At 38.1% G+C, this 16,357-nt stretch overlaps 1 protein-coding gene across 1 annotated transcript; it reads right to left on the minus strand.

Annotated features, from left to right (window-relative positions):
• Positions 1–6,172: 6,172 nt before the first annotated feature.
• On the minus strand, positions 6,173–15,778 carry LOC128774083 (complement factor H-like; the record flags this gene model as incomplete). The annotated part of the gene is made up of 4 exons (XM_053892149.1): positions 6,173–6,453; positions 6,868–7,062; positions 14,919–15,095; positions 15,535–15,778. Coding segments are annotated over 4 exons (801 nt in total), but the record flags the coding sequence as incomplete, so codon positions are not given.
• Positions 15,779–16,357: the final 579 nt, after the last annotated feature.

The raw sequence follows: 16,357 nt of genomic DNA on the forward strand, positions 1-16,357 counted from the left end.
GTATCTGTTAAAATGATCATATGGTTTTCATCTTTTCTTTTATTGATATGATTTGGTTGATGTGATGTATCACACATTGATTGGTTTGTGAATATTGAACCATCCTTGCAACTCAGGAAGAAATCACCGGGTATAAGTCGTGAACAGACATGACTTGATTGTGGGGAATAATTTTTTAAAATTTATTGTTGGATTCGGATTGCTAGTATTTGTTATGCATTTTTGCATCTATATTCATCAGAAATATTGACATATACTATAGTTCTCTTATTTTGTGGTGGCTGTATCTGGCTTGGTATCAGGGTAGTGCTGCTTCATAGAATGAATTTGGGAGTTTTTCCTTCTTTTCTTTTCTTTTCCTTTTTTTTTTTTTTTTTTGGAGTAGTTTGAGAATAGGCATTAACTCTTATTTATTTATTCATTTATTTATTTATTTATTTATTGCTGGTAATTGATCTGTTCAATTTTCTTTCTTTCTTCCTTTTTTTTTTTTTTTTTTTTTAATAAACATGGCAAGGTTTATTTGGGGAACTCCCAAATTCTTTTTTTTTAATATGAAATTTATTGACAAATTGGTTTCCATACAACACCCAGTGCTCATCCCAACAGGTGCCTTCCTCAATACCCATTCCCTCTCCACCCTCCCTTCCCTCACACCCACCATCAACCCTCAGTTTGTTCTCAGTTTTTAAGAGTCTCTTATGTTTTGGCTCCTTCCCTCTCTAACCTCTTTTTTTTCCTTCCCCTCCCCCATGGTCTTCTGTTAAGTTTCTCAGGATCCACATAAGAGTGAAAACATATGGTATCTGTCTTTCTCTGTATGACTTATTTCACTTAGCATAACATTCTCCAGTTCCACCCACGTTGCTACAAAAGGCCATATTTCATTCTTTCTCATTGCCACGTAGTATTCCATTGTGTGTATAAACCACAATTTCTTTATCCATTCATCAGTTGATGGACATTTAGGCTCTTTCCATCATTTGGCTATTGTTGAGAGTGCTGCTATAAACATTGGGGTACAAATTCCCCTATGCTTCAGCACTCCTGTATCCCTTGGGTAAATTCCTAGCAGTGCTATTGCTAGGTCATGAGGTAGATCTATTTTTAATTTTTTGAGGAACCTCCACACTGTTTTCCAGAGCGGCTGCACCAGTTTGCATTCCCACCAACAGTGCAAGAGGGTTCCCGTTTCTCCACATCCTTGCCAACATCTATAGTCTCCTGACTTGTTCATTTTAGCCACTCTGACTGGCGTGAGGTGGTATCTGAGTGTGGTTTTGATCTGTATTTTCCTGATGAGGAGCGACACTGAGCATCTTTCATGTGCCTGTTGGCCATCCGGATGTCTTCTTGAGAGAAGTGTCTATTCACGTCTTCTGCCCATTTCTTCACTGGATTATTTGTTTTTCGGGTGTGGAGTTTGGTGAGTTCTTTACAGATTTTGGATACTAGCCCTTTGTCCGATATGTCATTTGCAAATATCTTTTCCCATTCCATTGGTTGCCTTTTCGTTTAGTTGATTATTTCCTTTGCAGTGCAGAAGCTTTTTATCTTCATGAGATCCCGATAGTTCATTTTTGCTTTTAATTCCCTTGCCTTTGGAGATGTGTCAAGTAAGAAATTGCTGCAGCTGAGGTCAGAGAGGTTTTTTCCTGCTTTCTCCTCTAGGGTTTTGATGGTTTCCTGTCTCACATTCAGGTCCTTTATCCATTTTGAATTTATTTCTGTGAATGGCGTAAGAAAGTGGTCTAGTTTCATCCTTCAGCATGCTGCTGTCCAGTTCTCCCAGCACCGTTTGTTAAAGAGATTGTCTTTTTTCCATTGGATATTCTTTCCTGCTTTGTCAAAGATTAGTTGGCTATACGTTCGTGGGTCTAGTTCTGGGGTTTCTATTCTATTCCATCGGTCTATGTGTCTGTTTTTGTGCCAATACCATGCTGTCTTGATTATTACAGCTTTGTAGTAGAGGCTAAAGTCTGGGATTGTGATGCCTCCTGCTTTGGTCTTCTTCTTCAAAATTACTTTGGCTATTCGGGGCCTTTTGTGGTTCCATATGAATTTTAGGATTGCTTGTTCTAGTTTCGAGAAGAATGCTGGTGCAATTTTGATTGGGATTGCATTGAATGTGTAGATAGCTTTGGGTAGTATTGACATTTTGACAATATTTATTCTTCCAATCCATGAGCATGGAATGTTTTTCCATTTCTTTATATCCTCTTCAATTTCCTTCATATGCTTTCTATAGTTTTCGGCATACAGATCTTTTACATCTTTGGTTAGATTTATTCCTAGGTATTTTATGCTTCTTGGTGCAAATGTGAATGGGATGAGTTTCTTTATTTGTCTTTCTGTTGCTTCATTATTAGTGTATAAGAATGCAACTGATTTCTGTACATTGATTTTGTATCCTGCGACTTTGCTGAATTCATGTATCAGTTTTTGTTCCTGTTCAGTATTTGTTCCTGTTTCAGTTTTGGTAGTTTATGTTTCTAGGAGTTTATCCATTTATTCCAGATTGTCCAGTTTGTTGGCATATAGTTTTTCACAATATTCTCTTAAAGTTGTTTGTATTTCTGTGGTGTTGGTTGTTATTTCTCCTCTCTTATTTGTGATTTTATTTATCTGGGTCCTTTCTCTTTTCTACTTGATACGTCTGGCTAGCAGTTTGTCATTTTATTAATTGTTTCAAAGAATCTGCTCCTGTTTTCTTCGATCTGCTCTGTTGTTTGTCTAGTTTCTATATCATTTATTTCGGCTCTAATCTGTATTATTTCCTTCCTTCTGCTTTTTGGCGTTTTGTTTGTTGTTGATTTCTAGCTTAAGTGCCAGGTTAGGTTGCTTATTTGATTTTTTTCTTGCTTATTGAGGTAGACCTGTATTATGATAATTTCCCTCTTAGAACAGTTTTGCTGCATCCCACAGGTTTTGAATTGCTATGTTTTCATTTTCACTTGTTTCTATGTAATTTTTTTCCTTTTATTTCCTGGTTGACCCATTCATTGTTTATTAGCGTGTATTTTCACTTCCGTGTATTTGTGTCCTTTTCAGATTTGTGTGTGTGTGTGTGTGTGTGTGTGTGTGTGTGTGTGTGTGGTTGACTTATAGTTTCATAGCACTGTGTTCTGAAAAGATTCATGGTGCGACTTTGATCTTTTTGAATTTGTTGAAGCATGTAATATTTATACACCCAACTTGTGACTCCACAACATAAAAGTTGTATCTTCTTGTTGGGTTGTCCCCTTTATTATTATGTAGTGTCCTTCTATGTCTCTTATTACATTCTTTGTTTTAAAGTCTACTTTCTTCAATATAAGTATTGCTACTCCAACTTCTTTTCACATCCATTTGCACAATAAATATTCTACATCCCCTCACTGTCAATCTCCAGTCAATCTGTAGTTGTCTTTTGGTCCAAAATGATTCTTTTGTAGGCAGTATACAGATGGGTCTTGTTTTTTTCATTCCGTCACCCTATGTCTTTTGATTAGAGCATTTACACCGCATACATTCAAAATAATTTTTGACATGCATTTATTTTCATTGTATTACTTGTTTTGTGGTTGTTTCTGAAGATTTTCTCTGATCATTTCTTCTCTTTCTCTCTTTCATGGTTTGATGGGGTTTTTTTAGTGATATTTTGTATTTCTCTCTCTTTATTCTTTGCATATTCATTAGTGATTTTTGATTTGTGGTCACCATTAGGTTTGTATATAACATTTTTGTATATAGCAGTCTTTATTAAGTTGGTGGTCATAAGTTTGAACCCAAACACTACTCCTCTCTTCTCCAGGTATATGGTGTCATATGTTATATATTACATCCTTTTATTCTGTGAGTTCCTTGACTGAAATTTGTTCACAGAAATATTCATCTTGAGTGCTTTTGTGTTTCCTACCTTCATACTGTCACTTTTGGTCTCTCCTCTCCACTCAAAGAGTCCTCCTTAATATTTCTTGCAGGTCTGGTTTAGTGGTCATGAACTTCACTGGTTTTGTGTGTCTTGGAAACTCTCCTATTATGAATAATAGCCTTGCTAGATGGAATACTCTTGGCTGGATAGAGTACGTTTCCCATTCAGCACTTTGAATATATCATTCCACTCCCGTCTGGCTTGGAAAGTTTGTGCTGAAAAATGCTCTCATGGCCTTATGGGTTTTCCCTTGCATGTGACTGCCTTTTTTCTTTCTTTCTTTCTTTCTTTTTTTTTTTTTTTTTTTTTGGTCTTGCTATTATAATTTTTTCTATATCCCTATGTTTTGCCAATTTAGTTACAATATGTCTTGGTGTGGTTTGCATTTGTTGATTTTATTGGGGGTTCTCTGCCTTCTGTATCTGGATATCTGTTTCCTCCTTCACATTAGGGAACTTTTCTGCTATTAATTCTTCAAATAAATTTTCTGCCATGTTTTTTCTTTCTTCTTCTTCTGGGACTACTCTAATATGAATGCTGTTATGTTTGATGGAGTTCTGACTCCCTGAATGTATTCTTATTTTGCACCATTCTTTTTTCTCCTTGTTTGGCTTGATTACTTTCCATTACACGGTCTTCTAGGTCATTAATTTGTTCCTCTTCTTATTCCAGCCTGCTGTTCATTCCATCAGTGTGCTTCTAATTTTGTTTGGTGAATCCTTTATCTCTGCTATGTTATTCCTTATCTCTTTATTAAGAGTCTCACTCATGTCTTCCACTTTTTTTCTCAAGTCCAGTGAATATCTTCATAATTTTTACTTTAACTATCTATTAGGCATGTTACCTATATCTGTTTCACTTAGATCTCTGGCATTGGCCTTGTACAGATCTTTCATCTTTCACAGATCATTCTTCTGTTTTCGCATTTTGTCTAAGTTTCTGTGCCTGCTTTTCTGTATTAGGAAAGTCAGCTACTTCTCCTGTTCTTGAGGCTAATGGCCTTATGAAAAAGAGGTTCTGTCGTGCCCTGAGGTGTCGCGATCCCTCTTCCCCAGGGCCTGGCACTTCAGGGAGTGTCTCCAATGTGTGCTGTGTTCACACTGCTCTTGTGTCCTGATTGCTTTGTCCTTCATGCCCCTCATCTGCAGAGGCTCTCTTTGCCTGTGTGGGCAGTGTTTGGTCTCTGGCCTGAATGTGGTGAGTTTTAACTTGGTGTGCTCTGGTCTGCTTGTGAGATGAGACTTCTCGCCACTGCTGCTGGAATCATGGCACCCCAAACACCCAGGTTGGGAGATGAGGTGTGGGCAGGGATTTGGTCTGGGCTTTTGGGGTTGGGGGCCACCTGTGCTGGGACTGAGGCCAAGTGTGACTGGGAAGGGTGATTCCACTGGAGCATGGGGAGGCAGGGCTTGGTAGAAGCAAGTTAGAGAGCAAGTGTGGGTCCTGTGCTGGTTCCCAAAGGTGACCATGTCTATATGCTGAAGGGCAGGGGAGGGAAATGGTACCTACCAGTTCCTTTGTTCCCAGAGGGGTCTCTGTGAAGGCTGCCTTTCTGCAATATTCTCCAAGGGGAGCAAATAACCTCCCCACTGTGTTCTCCAAGTGCTCTTCAGATTGCTGTTTCCATGCTGTATATCCACAGGCTCTTTGCTTGCCTTTTCTCCAAGAGCAGCCTCAATGCTGTTTGAACTCTCCCAGGGCCAAGTACGCTGTCCTTATAATACCCTAGGCTTTAAGCCCCACTGATTGCAAAGCTCACAAAATTTGCCCCCTCGCCCTTTCCAAACCAATTGCTATGGAGATTCGTTTTCTCGTGTGTGGTGCTCACCTGTGTTTCAGTCTGTCTCTCACCATTCCCTCTGACCACTACTCCTTTCCCACCTCAGTGTTCACAATCTGTTTCTTCTCAGTTTGGGAAAGAAAACTGAATCTCTACACATCTTACTTCATTGACATGGCTTGTTCTCTACCTTCAGTTGCAGAATTTGTTCTGCTGGTCTTTAGGTTAATTTCTAGGGTATTTAGGATGATTTGATAGTTATCTAGGTGTATTCATGGGATGAGGCAAGCCTAGGATCCTCCTACACCGCCACATCTACCTCCTTCCTCTTGTGTCCCCCTATATTAGAGGTTTCTTCCTTGTACTTCCATTACTGTTTTCTTGACTAATGCCTATCAGTAAACATTTATTTTGCTATACATGTATCAAGAAATTTGTATATCCACTCATACACACTTGGAAAAAAGAAAACTAAGTAGTTCCATAGGGGAGATAAGAAAGTTGTTATAGATATTTTGTTACAGTCCATCTAGATGAGGCTTAGAAAAGCATAATACACCGGGATCTCAGATCATTTACTTACTGAGAGGAATGCATTCAGGAGGAGGGAACCAGCCATCCTCTGTACAGGTCATTACAGTCTGCTCATTTTGAAGACTGTGGCCAGAATTGCAATTAACGCTTACATTTTCACCTTGTACATATTTAACTCCTTGTTTTGGATACTCTCCATTTTTCAAATGATTGAAGATACATTGTCCTAAAAATAATGAAAATAAGAAACAAAAAAAAATTTAAAACCCCTAAGTTCAGTGAAAATAGCCAATTAAAAGTTATTTATACAAAATTTAAACTCATGCATAAGTATCCAAAATTAAAGCTACTACCAAATGCTGGAAAAAAAATCAATGTTAAATATTATTTACCTTCAGGTTTATAATTAAGTCCTTGTAAATGATATAGTTATTTTCAGAGAGCCTCTATCTTTATCTTTAGTGTGATTTTTATGAAGAACTCTTCATAAAAGGAAAAACTCATATTGGTATTTTTGCTCATAACATTCATCCTTTGGCTTTATGTTAGTCATACTAAGCTTCATTGTATTCACTTATGTGTTTTCCCCCCTCTACTATTTGAAATATTTATACATATACAATTATAAAGGTTGACTTACTGCGGCATGGTACTGCTGGTGACCATCCTTCTTGTGTGCAATGAATATGTTCCCAGGGCTTTTGTGAAACAGTCACAAAATTTTGATCACAGGAATACCAATATTTTTCTCCTACACGTACTGGAAAGTTTTGTCTATAGTTACTTTCATGGTGTAGACTACCATGTTTTATTTCTGGAAAATCACAACGATACCCTTGCAATAAAAACAAAACAAACAAAAACAGTATAAATGATGTTTTACCTTAAGAAAAAAAATCAGATGGGAAATGAATTGTTTCACTGATGAATTATATCCTCTTATTAGTCTAATTTCACTCATTGCATCAGGTTTTCTAGGACAAGAGAAGTTATAAAATTCAGATGACTGGGATATGCTAATGAAGTTAAAATTATATCTTGTGGGTCATACGATATAGAAACTTGTATGAAGACTCTTCATAAATAAAACTCTACAGATCTATTTGGGTATGTATATGATCCACCGACTATGTATATCCTAGCCCTGGTATGTAAATGAGCAACTTGTTCGAGAGATGAAAGTATAGATTTTATTCCTAAGATCATCTATCTTCTTTATTTTCTTTTCTGCTCTCATCAGAAATCAGAGCCCTGCCTTTTCTTCTCAGACCAACTCAGCGTAGGGAAACAGTGCGGTTTTTTTTTTTAGATAAACGTTCATTAATTTACTTTTCTATTTATTCAAATAGTGTAAGAAATATAGAGAAACACATTTTCCATTCATCGCATTATACGGAAAACTAACCTTCTAATTAATGCCTGAAACCAATCATCAAGGAAAGTTTTCATTTAATCAGACAAATGAACTAGGACTATTTCTTAATATTCAAATAGTTAAGATTACAGTAAACATTTGATTGTTATTTCTAATATTAATTTGAGAATGCGGTGTTTTAAAGTATGTCACATGTGTCTCAGAATATATATAATATATATTATGTACATGAGGTGATTTAAAATGTCATTCATAGTATGTCATAGTATTTAAGGTTTATATGGCACACATATGTGGCATATATATCATATATAATGTGGCATATGTTGTAACATGTACACATCATACATATGAGGTGTTTATAACATGTCATGTATATCATAATATATATATATATATATATTTTTTTTTTTTTTTTTGAATACAAGTGAACATTTAATGCAACCATAGTTCAATTCTTTTTAAACACCAAAATGTCATATTGTAATTGAGGTATAATATAATTGCATTTTATTGAGTTTCTTATATATGGAATATTTTTGACACATGTTTAAGTGTTATGCTGTTTATAACACATTTATATATAATATTTCCCAGAAAAAATTTCCGTTTTCATTTGATGATTTAGAGATAATCTAGTACTTTTAATACCATACCAGTATTAGTTTTTTCCCCACAAAATGATTCTATTACAAGAACTGTTGTGCAACACACGAAAAAAAGTTCCAAACACACACACACACACACACACACACACCCCAAGTATTCATTATCATCTTCATCTTCCTTTTTTTTTTTTTCAAGGTTTATTTACTTATTTTGAGAGAGAGAGAGAGAGAGAGAGAGAGAGAAAGAGACAGAGCATGAGCAGGGGAGGGGCAGAGAGAGAGGGAGCCTGAAGCAGGCTTCAGGCTCCGAGCTGTCAGCACAGACAGCCCCACAGATGTGGGGCTCAAACCCAGAAACCGTGACCTGAGCCGAAGTCAGACGCTTATCCGGCTGAGCCACCGAGGTGCCCCTCATCTTCATCCTTCTCAAGTACACTGGTAACATTTTCTTTCTTGTTTGATTAAAGTTTCCAGTAGTTTCAGCAGACTTATGTAGATTATACACCTGGAATACTTGAATATACTGATGTTTTTCTTTAGTAAAGATTTGTATATGATACCTTCTCTAGATATAGATTCTTGGCCTCCAGTTTATAGCTCTCATTGATAAATTTTTTCCACCACATTTTTGAAGCTTCCAATATTGAGATCAAGTGTTCATTTAGTCTTATTCCACTTAAGTAACCTTCTAGGTATTTTTCTCCACTACTCTTTGACGATTTAGATGAACTTCTCTTTATCCTTGGATGATGAATTTCATCATGATACATCCCAGATGAGTGTCATTTAACAATCATTCTACCTTGCGCAAACTTCACTGTTTGGATTTGCAAGAGTAGAGTCTTAAAGAACTCAAATAAATTGGTGTAAAATTGTAAAGGAGAGATTTGAACCCTGGTGGTCTGATTTTAGAACAAATCTGGTTATCCACCTATTATGGGTTTTCAAAGGATATCAGTTAGGAGTTAAGATGGTGGAGAAGTAGGGGGACCAAGACTTCACTTGTCCTTGTTTGAACTTGTTTGAACACAGCTGTTTTGGGGTCAGAACACTTGGAACACCCAGGAAATCTATCTGCAGAGTGACTGAAAAATCTGCACAGGTGGAGGGAGACAGCTTGGTGTGACAGACATGTGTGTATGTGAATTGGGAGCGATAAAACAGCATGGGTACAGAGGGGAGGGATCCCCTTCTGTGGACAGACAAAAGGGAGAAATATAGAAGCTGTGGATTGTGCCATTGTGTTAGGACAAGAGAAAGACCTTTTCCAGACCACGAACTGGGGAACAAGAAATACGGAAAATGTCAGTCTCTGCTTTGCAAATAGCCTTAGGAGCTGAAGATAAGAGTTTTCAAAAGTGTGTGGCATTCTCTGGACCAGAGCCACTGCTGTGTGCACACGCCTGGGGGGGGGGGGGTGTGTGGGGAGAGGAGTCAGCCCCAGGGCGGGTAGAGATATCAGGGGTGCCCTGGGAAAGAACAGTCCCCTCCTTTGAGTACTGTGGGAAAAATGTATATTGTTCCCCCAAGGACTAAAGACCCGGCAGGCACCAGCCATATCCGCAGGGTGGAGTGGCGCTATCCCAGAATTGGGTCCATGTGGTACACGATCCTTGAAGACATGGGATTTTGAATCTCAGCCTAGCACCTAGGAGGCACAGGAGAACTGTGGAGCAGAGCAAACTACCTGCCTGTGCTACTCTGTGAGGGGTGCCTGAACAGCGAGGTTTTGTTTTTTTTTGTTTTTATTGTTTTTTGTTTTTTTTTTAATTTTTTTAACCTTTACTGATTTTTTTAGACAGAGAGAGTGAGCATGAACAGGGGAGGTTCAGAGAGAGGTGGAAACACAGAATGCGAAACAGGCTCCAGTCTCTGAGCTGTCAGCACAGAGCCTGATGTGGGGCTCGAACTCACGGACCGCAAGATCATGACCTGAGCCCAAGTCGGACGCTCAATCGACTGAGCCACCCAGGCGCCCCTGAACAGCAAGGTTTGAAAAACACAGTTCAGGGAGGAGAGACTGGGGTATTGCCATTTTTCTCCCCATTGCCAACGTGGTGGGTCTACAAGGAACAGGACAGTGGCTCCTAATGGAGGCAGGGCCTGGTGACAGGAAACCTTACCCCGCTGTGCCTGGCAACTGCTTATCTACTGGAGCAGGACTCACACTGGATGAACCAGACAACATCTCCTCCAGACCAGCAGAGATGGTCCCAAGTATCAACAGATTACTGTCCTGTGGTTTTGTACGCTACTTTGTTGCCCTTTTCTTTGTTTTCTTTGCTTTTCTTTGTTTTTCTTATTAACCTTTTTTTTTTCCTTTGGAATCAAGCTCATATTCTCTGATTTGATTAAAAAAAATTTTTTTTAATGTTTCCTTTTGAGAGTGAGAGAGACAGAGCATGAGCAGGGGAGGGGCAGAGGGGAGGGAGGCGCAGAATCTGAAGCAGGCTCCAGGCTCTGAGCTATCAGCACAGAGCCCGATGTGGGGCTCGAATTCACAAACCATGAGATCATGACCTGAGTTGACATTGGGCGCTCAACCGACTGAACCACCCAGGCGTCCCTGATGTTTGGTCAATTCATCTCTCTCTCTCTCTCTCTCTCTGTGTCTCTGTATATTTCTATATATCTTTTTTTTCTCTGCTTCGTTTGTCTGTGCAATCAGGCTAATTTTAATTCTATTCTTTTACACCTTTTTTATATCTCCTTCTTCTTTACTTGCCTTTCTCTCTTTCTGGATTAAGCCCTATAGTTTCTTTGATTCTCTGCTTGGTCTTTTTTTTTTGCCTCTTCCATTTTTCTTTGTATGGGATCAGGTCCCGTTCTTTTTCCTTCTTTCCACAGTTGCTTCAATGAACAAATAAAAGCACCTGGTAGAATGTCTAAATGGTGGAATGTCTAAGATGGTGTCTAAACAAGCCACCACCAAGAGTAAGGAAGACCTGTCTAGTGGGATAGTGCAGCCAAATGCGCAACAACAACACAGTGCATGCAACACACTCCAAAAACACTTCCTGAAGTCCCAGGCCCTGCACAGTGTAGGACTCCTTTTTAATATAGTAGTTCTCAAGGTGCAGGACATAAATCAAACTACTAAAACACATAAAATACAGAAACCAGGCCAAAATGATGAAACAAAATTCTCCTGAAAAGAAATTCCAGGAAGAAATGACAGCCAGGGAATTGCTCAAACCGGATACATGCTCTAATCCTTTTTATTTCCTTCCTTCTGCTTTTTGGGTTTTTGTTTGTTGTTTTTCTAACTTCCTTAGTCATCAGGTTAGGTTGTTTATTAGATTTTTTTTCTTGCTTCTTCAGTAGATGTGTATTGCTATAAACGTCCCTCTTAGAATCGGTTTTGCTGCATCCCACAGGTTTTGAACAGTTGTGTTTTCATTTTCACTAGTTTCCATGTACCTTTTTGTTTTTTTCTTTTATTTTCTGGTTGACCCATTCATTCTTAGCATGTTATTTAACTTCCATCTATTTGTGATCTTCACATTTTTTCTTGTGGCTGACTCCTAGTTTCATTGCATTGTGTTCAGATGTGTTGCATGGTGTGATTTAGACCTTTTTCAATTTGTTGACACTTGTTTTGTGGCCTAATATGTGTTTTATTCTGCAGAATGTTCCATGTACACTTGAAAAGCATGTACATTTGGCTGTTTTAAGATGGAATGTTCTGAATATATCTGTTAAATATATCTGTTCCAGTGTGTCTAAAGGCATTGTTTCCTTGTTGATTTTTGGTTTAGACAATCTTGTCCATTAATGTAATTGGTGTGTTAAAATCCCCTACTATTGTTTATTATGATTGAGTCATTCTTTGCTATTTGTTATTAACATTCATGTATTGAGGAGCTCACATGTTGGGTACATATATATTCACAATCGTTACCTCTTCTTGTTGGATTGTCCCCTTTATTATTATATAGTGTCCTTCTTTGTCTCTTATTACATGCTTTGTTTCAAAGTCTACTTTGTCCAATATAATTATTGGCACTCCTGCTTTCTTTTGACATCCATTTGCACAATAAATATTCTACATCCCTCCACTTTCAATCTGCAGGTGTGTTTTGCTCTAAAATGAGGGGGTTTTTTTGTAGGTAGGAAAGAGATGGGTCTTGTTTTATTCATTCTGTCACCCTGTGTCTTTTCATTGGAGCATATAGTATATTTACATTCAAAGCAATTTTTTTATAGATATGCATTTGTTGCTATTTTATTGCCTGATTTATGGTTGTTTCTGAAGATTTTCTCTGATCATTTCTGGTCCTTCTTTCATGGTTAGATGATTTTTTAATGATATATTGGATACCTTTATCTTTATTCCTTGCATATTTATTGTGGTTTTGCTTTGTGGTCATCATTGGGTTTGTATATAACATGTGTTGCATATAGCAGTCTGTATTAAGTTGGTGGTCATTTAACTTTGAACCCAAACTTTACTTCTCTCTTCCTCAGGTATGTGGTGTCATATTTTACATCCGTTTATTTTGTGAGTTCCTTGACAGAAATTTGTTTTACAGAAATATTCATTTTTACTGCTTTTGTGTTTCCTACCTTTATACTGACACTTTTGATCTCTCCTTTCTACTCAGATTCACCTTTAATATTTCTTGCAAGGCTGATTTAATGGTCTTGACCTGCATTGGTTTTTATTTGCCTGGGAAACTCTTTATCTCTCCTTCTATTTTGAATAATGGCTTTGCTGGGTAGACTATTCTTGACTGGATAGAGTATGTTTCCCATTCATCACTTTGAATATATCATGCCACTTCCTTCTGGCTTGGAAAGTTTGTGCTGAAAACTGCCTTAGTTGCCGTATGGGTTTTCCCTTGTATGTGACTGTCTTTTTTTTTCTCTTGCTGTTTTTACAATGTTTTCTATATTGTTATGTTCTGCCAGTTTAGTTACCATATATCTTGGTGTGGGTTTGCTTTTGTTAATTTTGTTGGGGATTCTTTGTGCCTCCTCGTGTATCTGGATATCTGTTTTCTCCTTCCAGATTAGGGAACGTTTCTGCTATTCTTCAAATAAATTTTCTGGTCCCTTTTTCCTTTCTTCTTCTTCTGGGGCACCTCTAATAAGAAGGTTGTTATGTTTGATGGCGTCACCGACTTCCCTAAATCGATCGTGCTTTGCATAATTCTTTTTTCTCCCTTCTGTTCAGCTTGATTACTTTTCATTACTATGTCTTCTAAGTCATTAATTAATGCCTCTTCTTCTTCCACTATGCTGTTCATTCCATCAAGTGTGTTTCTAGTTTTGTTTATTGAATCCTTTCTCTCTGCTATGTTATTCCTTATCTCTGTATTAGGGTCTTACTCATATCTTCGAATTTTTCTCAAGTCCAGTGAGTATCATTATAGTTATTATGTTAAATTCTCTATTAAGCATGTTACTTATATCTGTTTCGCTTAGAGCTCCGGCATTGGCCTTCTACTGCTCTTTCACTCGGGACAAATTCTTCTGTTTTCTCATTTAAGTTTCTGTGCCCACTTCTGCCTGTAGGAAATTCAGCTACCTCCCCCATTTTTAGGGTAATGGCCTTATGAAAAAGAGGTTCTGTCGTGCCCTGAGGTGTTGTGATCCCTGTTCCCCAGGGCCTGGCACTTCAGGGAGTGTCTCCAATGTGTGCTGTGTTCACACTGCTCTTGTGCCCTGATCGCTTTGTGCTTCATGCCCCTCATCTACAGAGGCTCTCTTTGCCTCTTTGTTGGCAGTGGTTGGTCTCTGGCTTGAATGTGGGGAGTTTTAATTTGGTGCACTCTGGTCTGCTTGTGACATGAGACTTCTCACCACTGCTGCTGGAATCAAGGCTTCCAAGATCCCCAAGTTGGGAGATGAGGTGTGGGCAGGGATTTCGTCTGGTGTTTTGGGGTTGGGGCTACCTGCTCTGGGACTGAGGCAAGTATAACTGGGAAGGATGGTTCCATTGGAGCATGGGCAAGTGGAGCTTGGTGTAAGAAGTTAGATAGCAAGTGTGGGCCCTGTACAGATTCCCACAGTTGACCCTGTGTTTATGCTAATGGGGAGGGGAGGGAAATGGCACCTGTCAGCTCCTGTGGGTCTCTGTGAATGCTGCCTTTCTGCAACATGCTCCCAGGTGAGCAAATAATCTCCCCACTGTGTGCACCAAGTGCTCTTCAGATTGCTGTTTCCATGCTGTATGTCCACAGGCTCTTTGCTTGCTTTTTCTCCAAGAACAGCCCCAACGCCCTTTGAACTTTCTCAGAACTTAGTACACTGACCTTTAAAACCCTAGGCTTTAAGCCCCACTGGTTGCAGGAACTCACAACATTTGGCCCCTTTCACTTTCCAAGCCAGTTGGTTTGGGGATTTGTTTTACCTGTTTGCTCCTCTGTGTGTCAGACTGTCTCTCACCCTTCTCTGTGACCACTACTCCTTTCCTACCTCAGTGGTACACAGTCCATTTCTCCTCAGTTTGGGAGGGAAAACTGAATCTCTGTACATCTTACTTCTCTGATGTGGACTGTTCTCTATGATTGGTTGCACAATTTGTTCTGCCAGTCTTCAGGTTGATTTAGGATGATTTGATAGTTATCCTCATGGGATGAGGCAAGCCTAGTTTCCTCCTTCTCTGCCATATCCCCCTCGTTCTCTTGCTGGTGTCACCCTACTTTTACACGTTCCTTCTCTGCAGTTCTTTTACTGTTTTCTGGATAGTGACCATTTACTTACCAGGAGGAAGGCATTCGGGAGCGGGCGCCCAGCCATCTTCTGTACAGGTCATTACAGTCTGCTCATTTTGAAGACTGTAGCCAGCATAGCAGTTAACACTTACAGAGTCACCTTGGAAATACATTTTTGCTGGATATGGATATTCTCCATTTATCAAATAATTAAAAAGACATTGTCCTAATAATCATAAAAATAGTAAACCAAATTCGTCAAACCCTACATTCAACGATAATAGCAAATCAAAAATTATTTGTCCAAAATTTAAATTTTCATGCATAAGTATCCAAAAATAACCTATAACTTAAGACAAACTAAAGCTACTTCCAAACGTTTCAAAAGAAGAAAATCAGTATTTAAATTATTTATCTTCAGTTTTTATAATGAAGATATTTGGAAATGACATAGGTATTTTCGTAAGCCTCTATTTTTAATTCTAAGGTGATTTTTATGAAGAGCTCCTCATAGAAGGAAAAACTTACATTGGTCGTTTTGCTCAGAAAACTCATCCCTTGGCCTTCTTTTTGTCATATTAGGCTTAACTGTACTCACTTATGTGTCTTCCCACACCACTCTTTGAAATATTTACACGTATACAATTATAACAAGGTTGACTTACTGCGGCACGGTACTGCTGGTGACCATCCTTCTTGTGTGCAATGAATATATCCCCCGTTCTGTTTTTTATCTGTCACGAAATTGTGGTTACAGGAATAGTAATATTTTTTTCCTACAGATACTGGAAAGTCTTGTCTATAGTTATATTCATTGTGTAGTAGTCCATGTTTTATTTCTGGAAAATCACAACGTTTCTCTTGCAATAAAAAAACAAATACAAACAACAGTATAAATAATCTTTTATCTTAAGAAAAAATCTTATTAGAAATTAATTGTTTCACTGGAAAATTTACCCTCTTATTAGCATAATTTCACTCATTGCATCAGGTTTTCTAGGACAAGAAGTGTTGGAAATATGGATTACTGGGATATGTGATGAAGTCATTGCTAATCAAGTTAAAATTGTACCTTGTGGGACTTATGAGATATAAAATTGTATGAAGATCGAGGAATAAAACTTGATAGATCTTTTTAAAGGATTCTCCTTGAGTATGTGTATCCTCAGCATGGTTGATTAAATGAGGAACTTGGTTGAGAGATGAAGGTATTGATTTTATTTCTCAGGTCATCCAACTTTTTATTTTCTTTTCTGTTCTCATCAGAAATCAGAGCCCTATCTTTTCTTCTCAGACCAACTCAATGTAGGAAGATAGATTTTTTTAGATTAACATTCATTAATTTATTTTTCTGTTTATTGTAAATAATGTGAGACGTATAGAGAAACACAAAAATTTTCCATTCATCACATTATACAGAAAAATTACATTCTTCTTAACCCCTCAAACCAATCACTGAGGAAAGTTCTCTTCTTCATTTAATCAGAG

The sequence above is a fragment of the Panthera pardus genome, unplaced genomic scaffold (assembly GCF_024362965.1).
Source record: "Panthera pardus isolate Hobbes unplaced genomic scaffold, ASM2436296v1 HiC_scaffold_28, whole genome shotgun sequence".
Taxonomy (NCBI): Eukaryota; Metazoa; Chordata; class Mammalia; order Carnivora; family Felidae; genus Panthera; species Panthera pardus.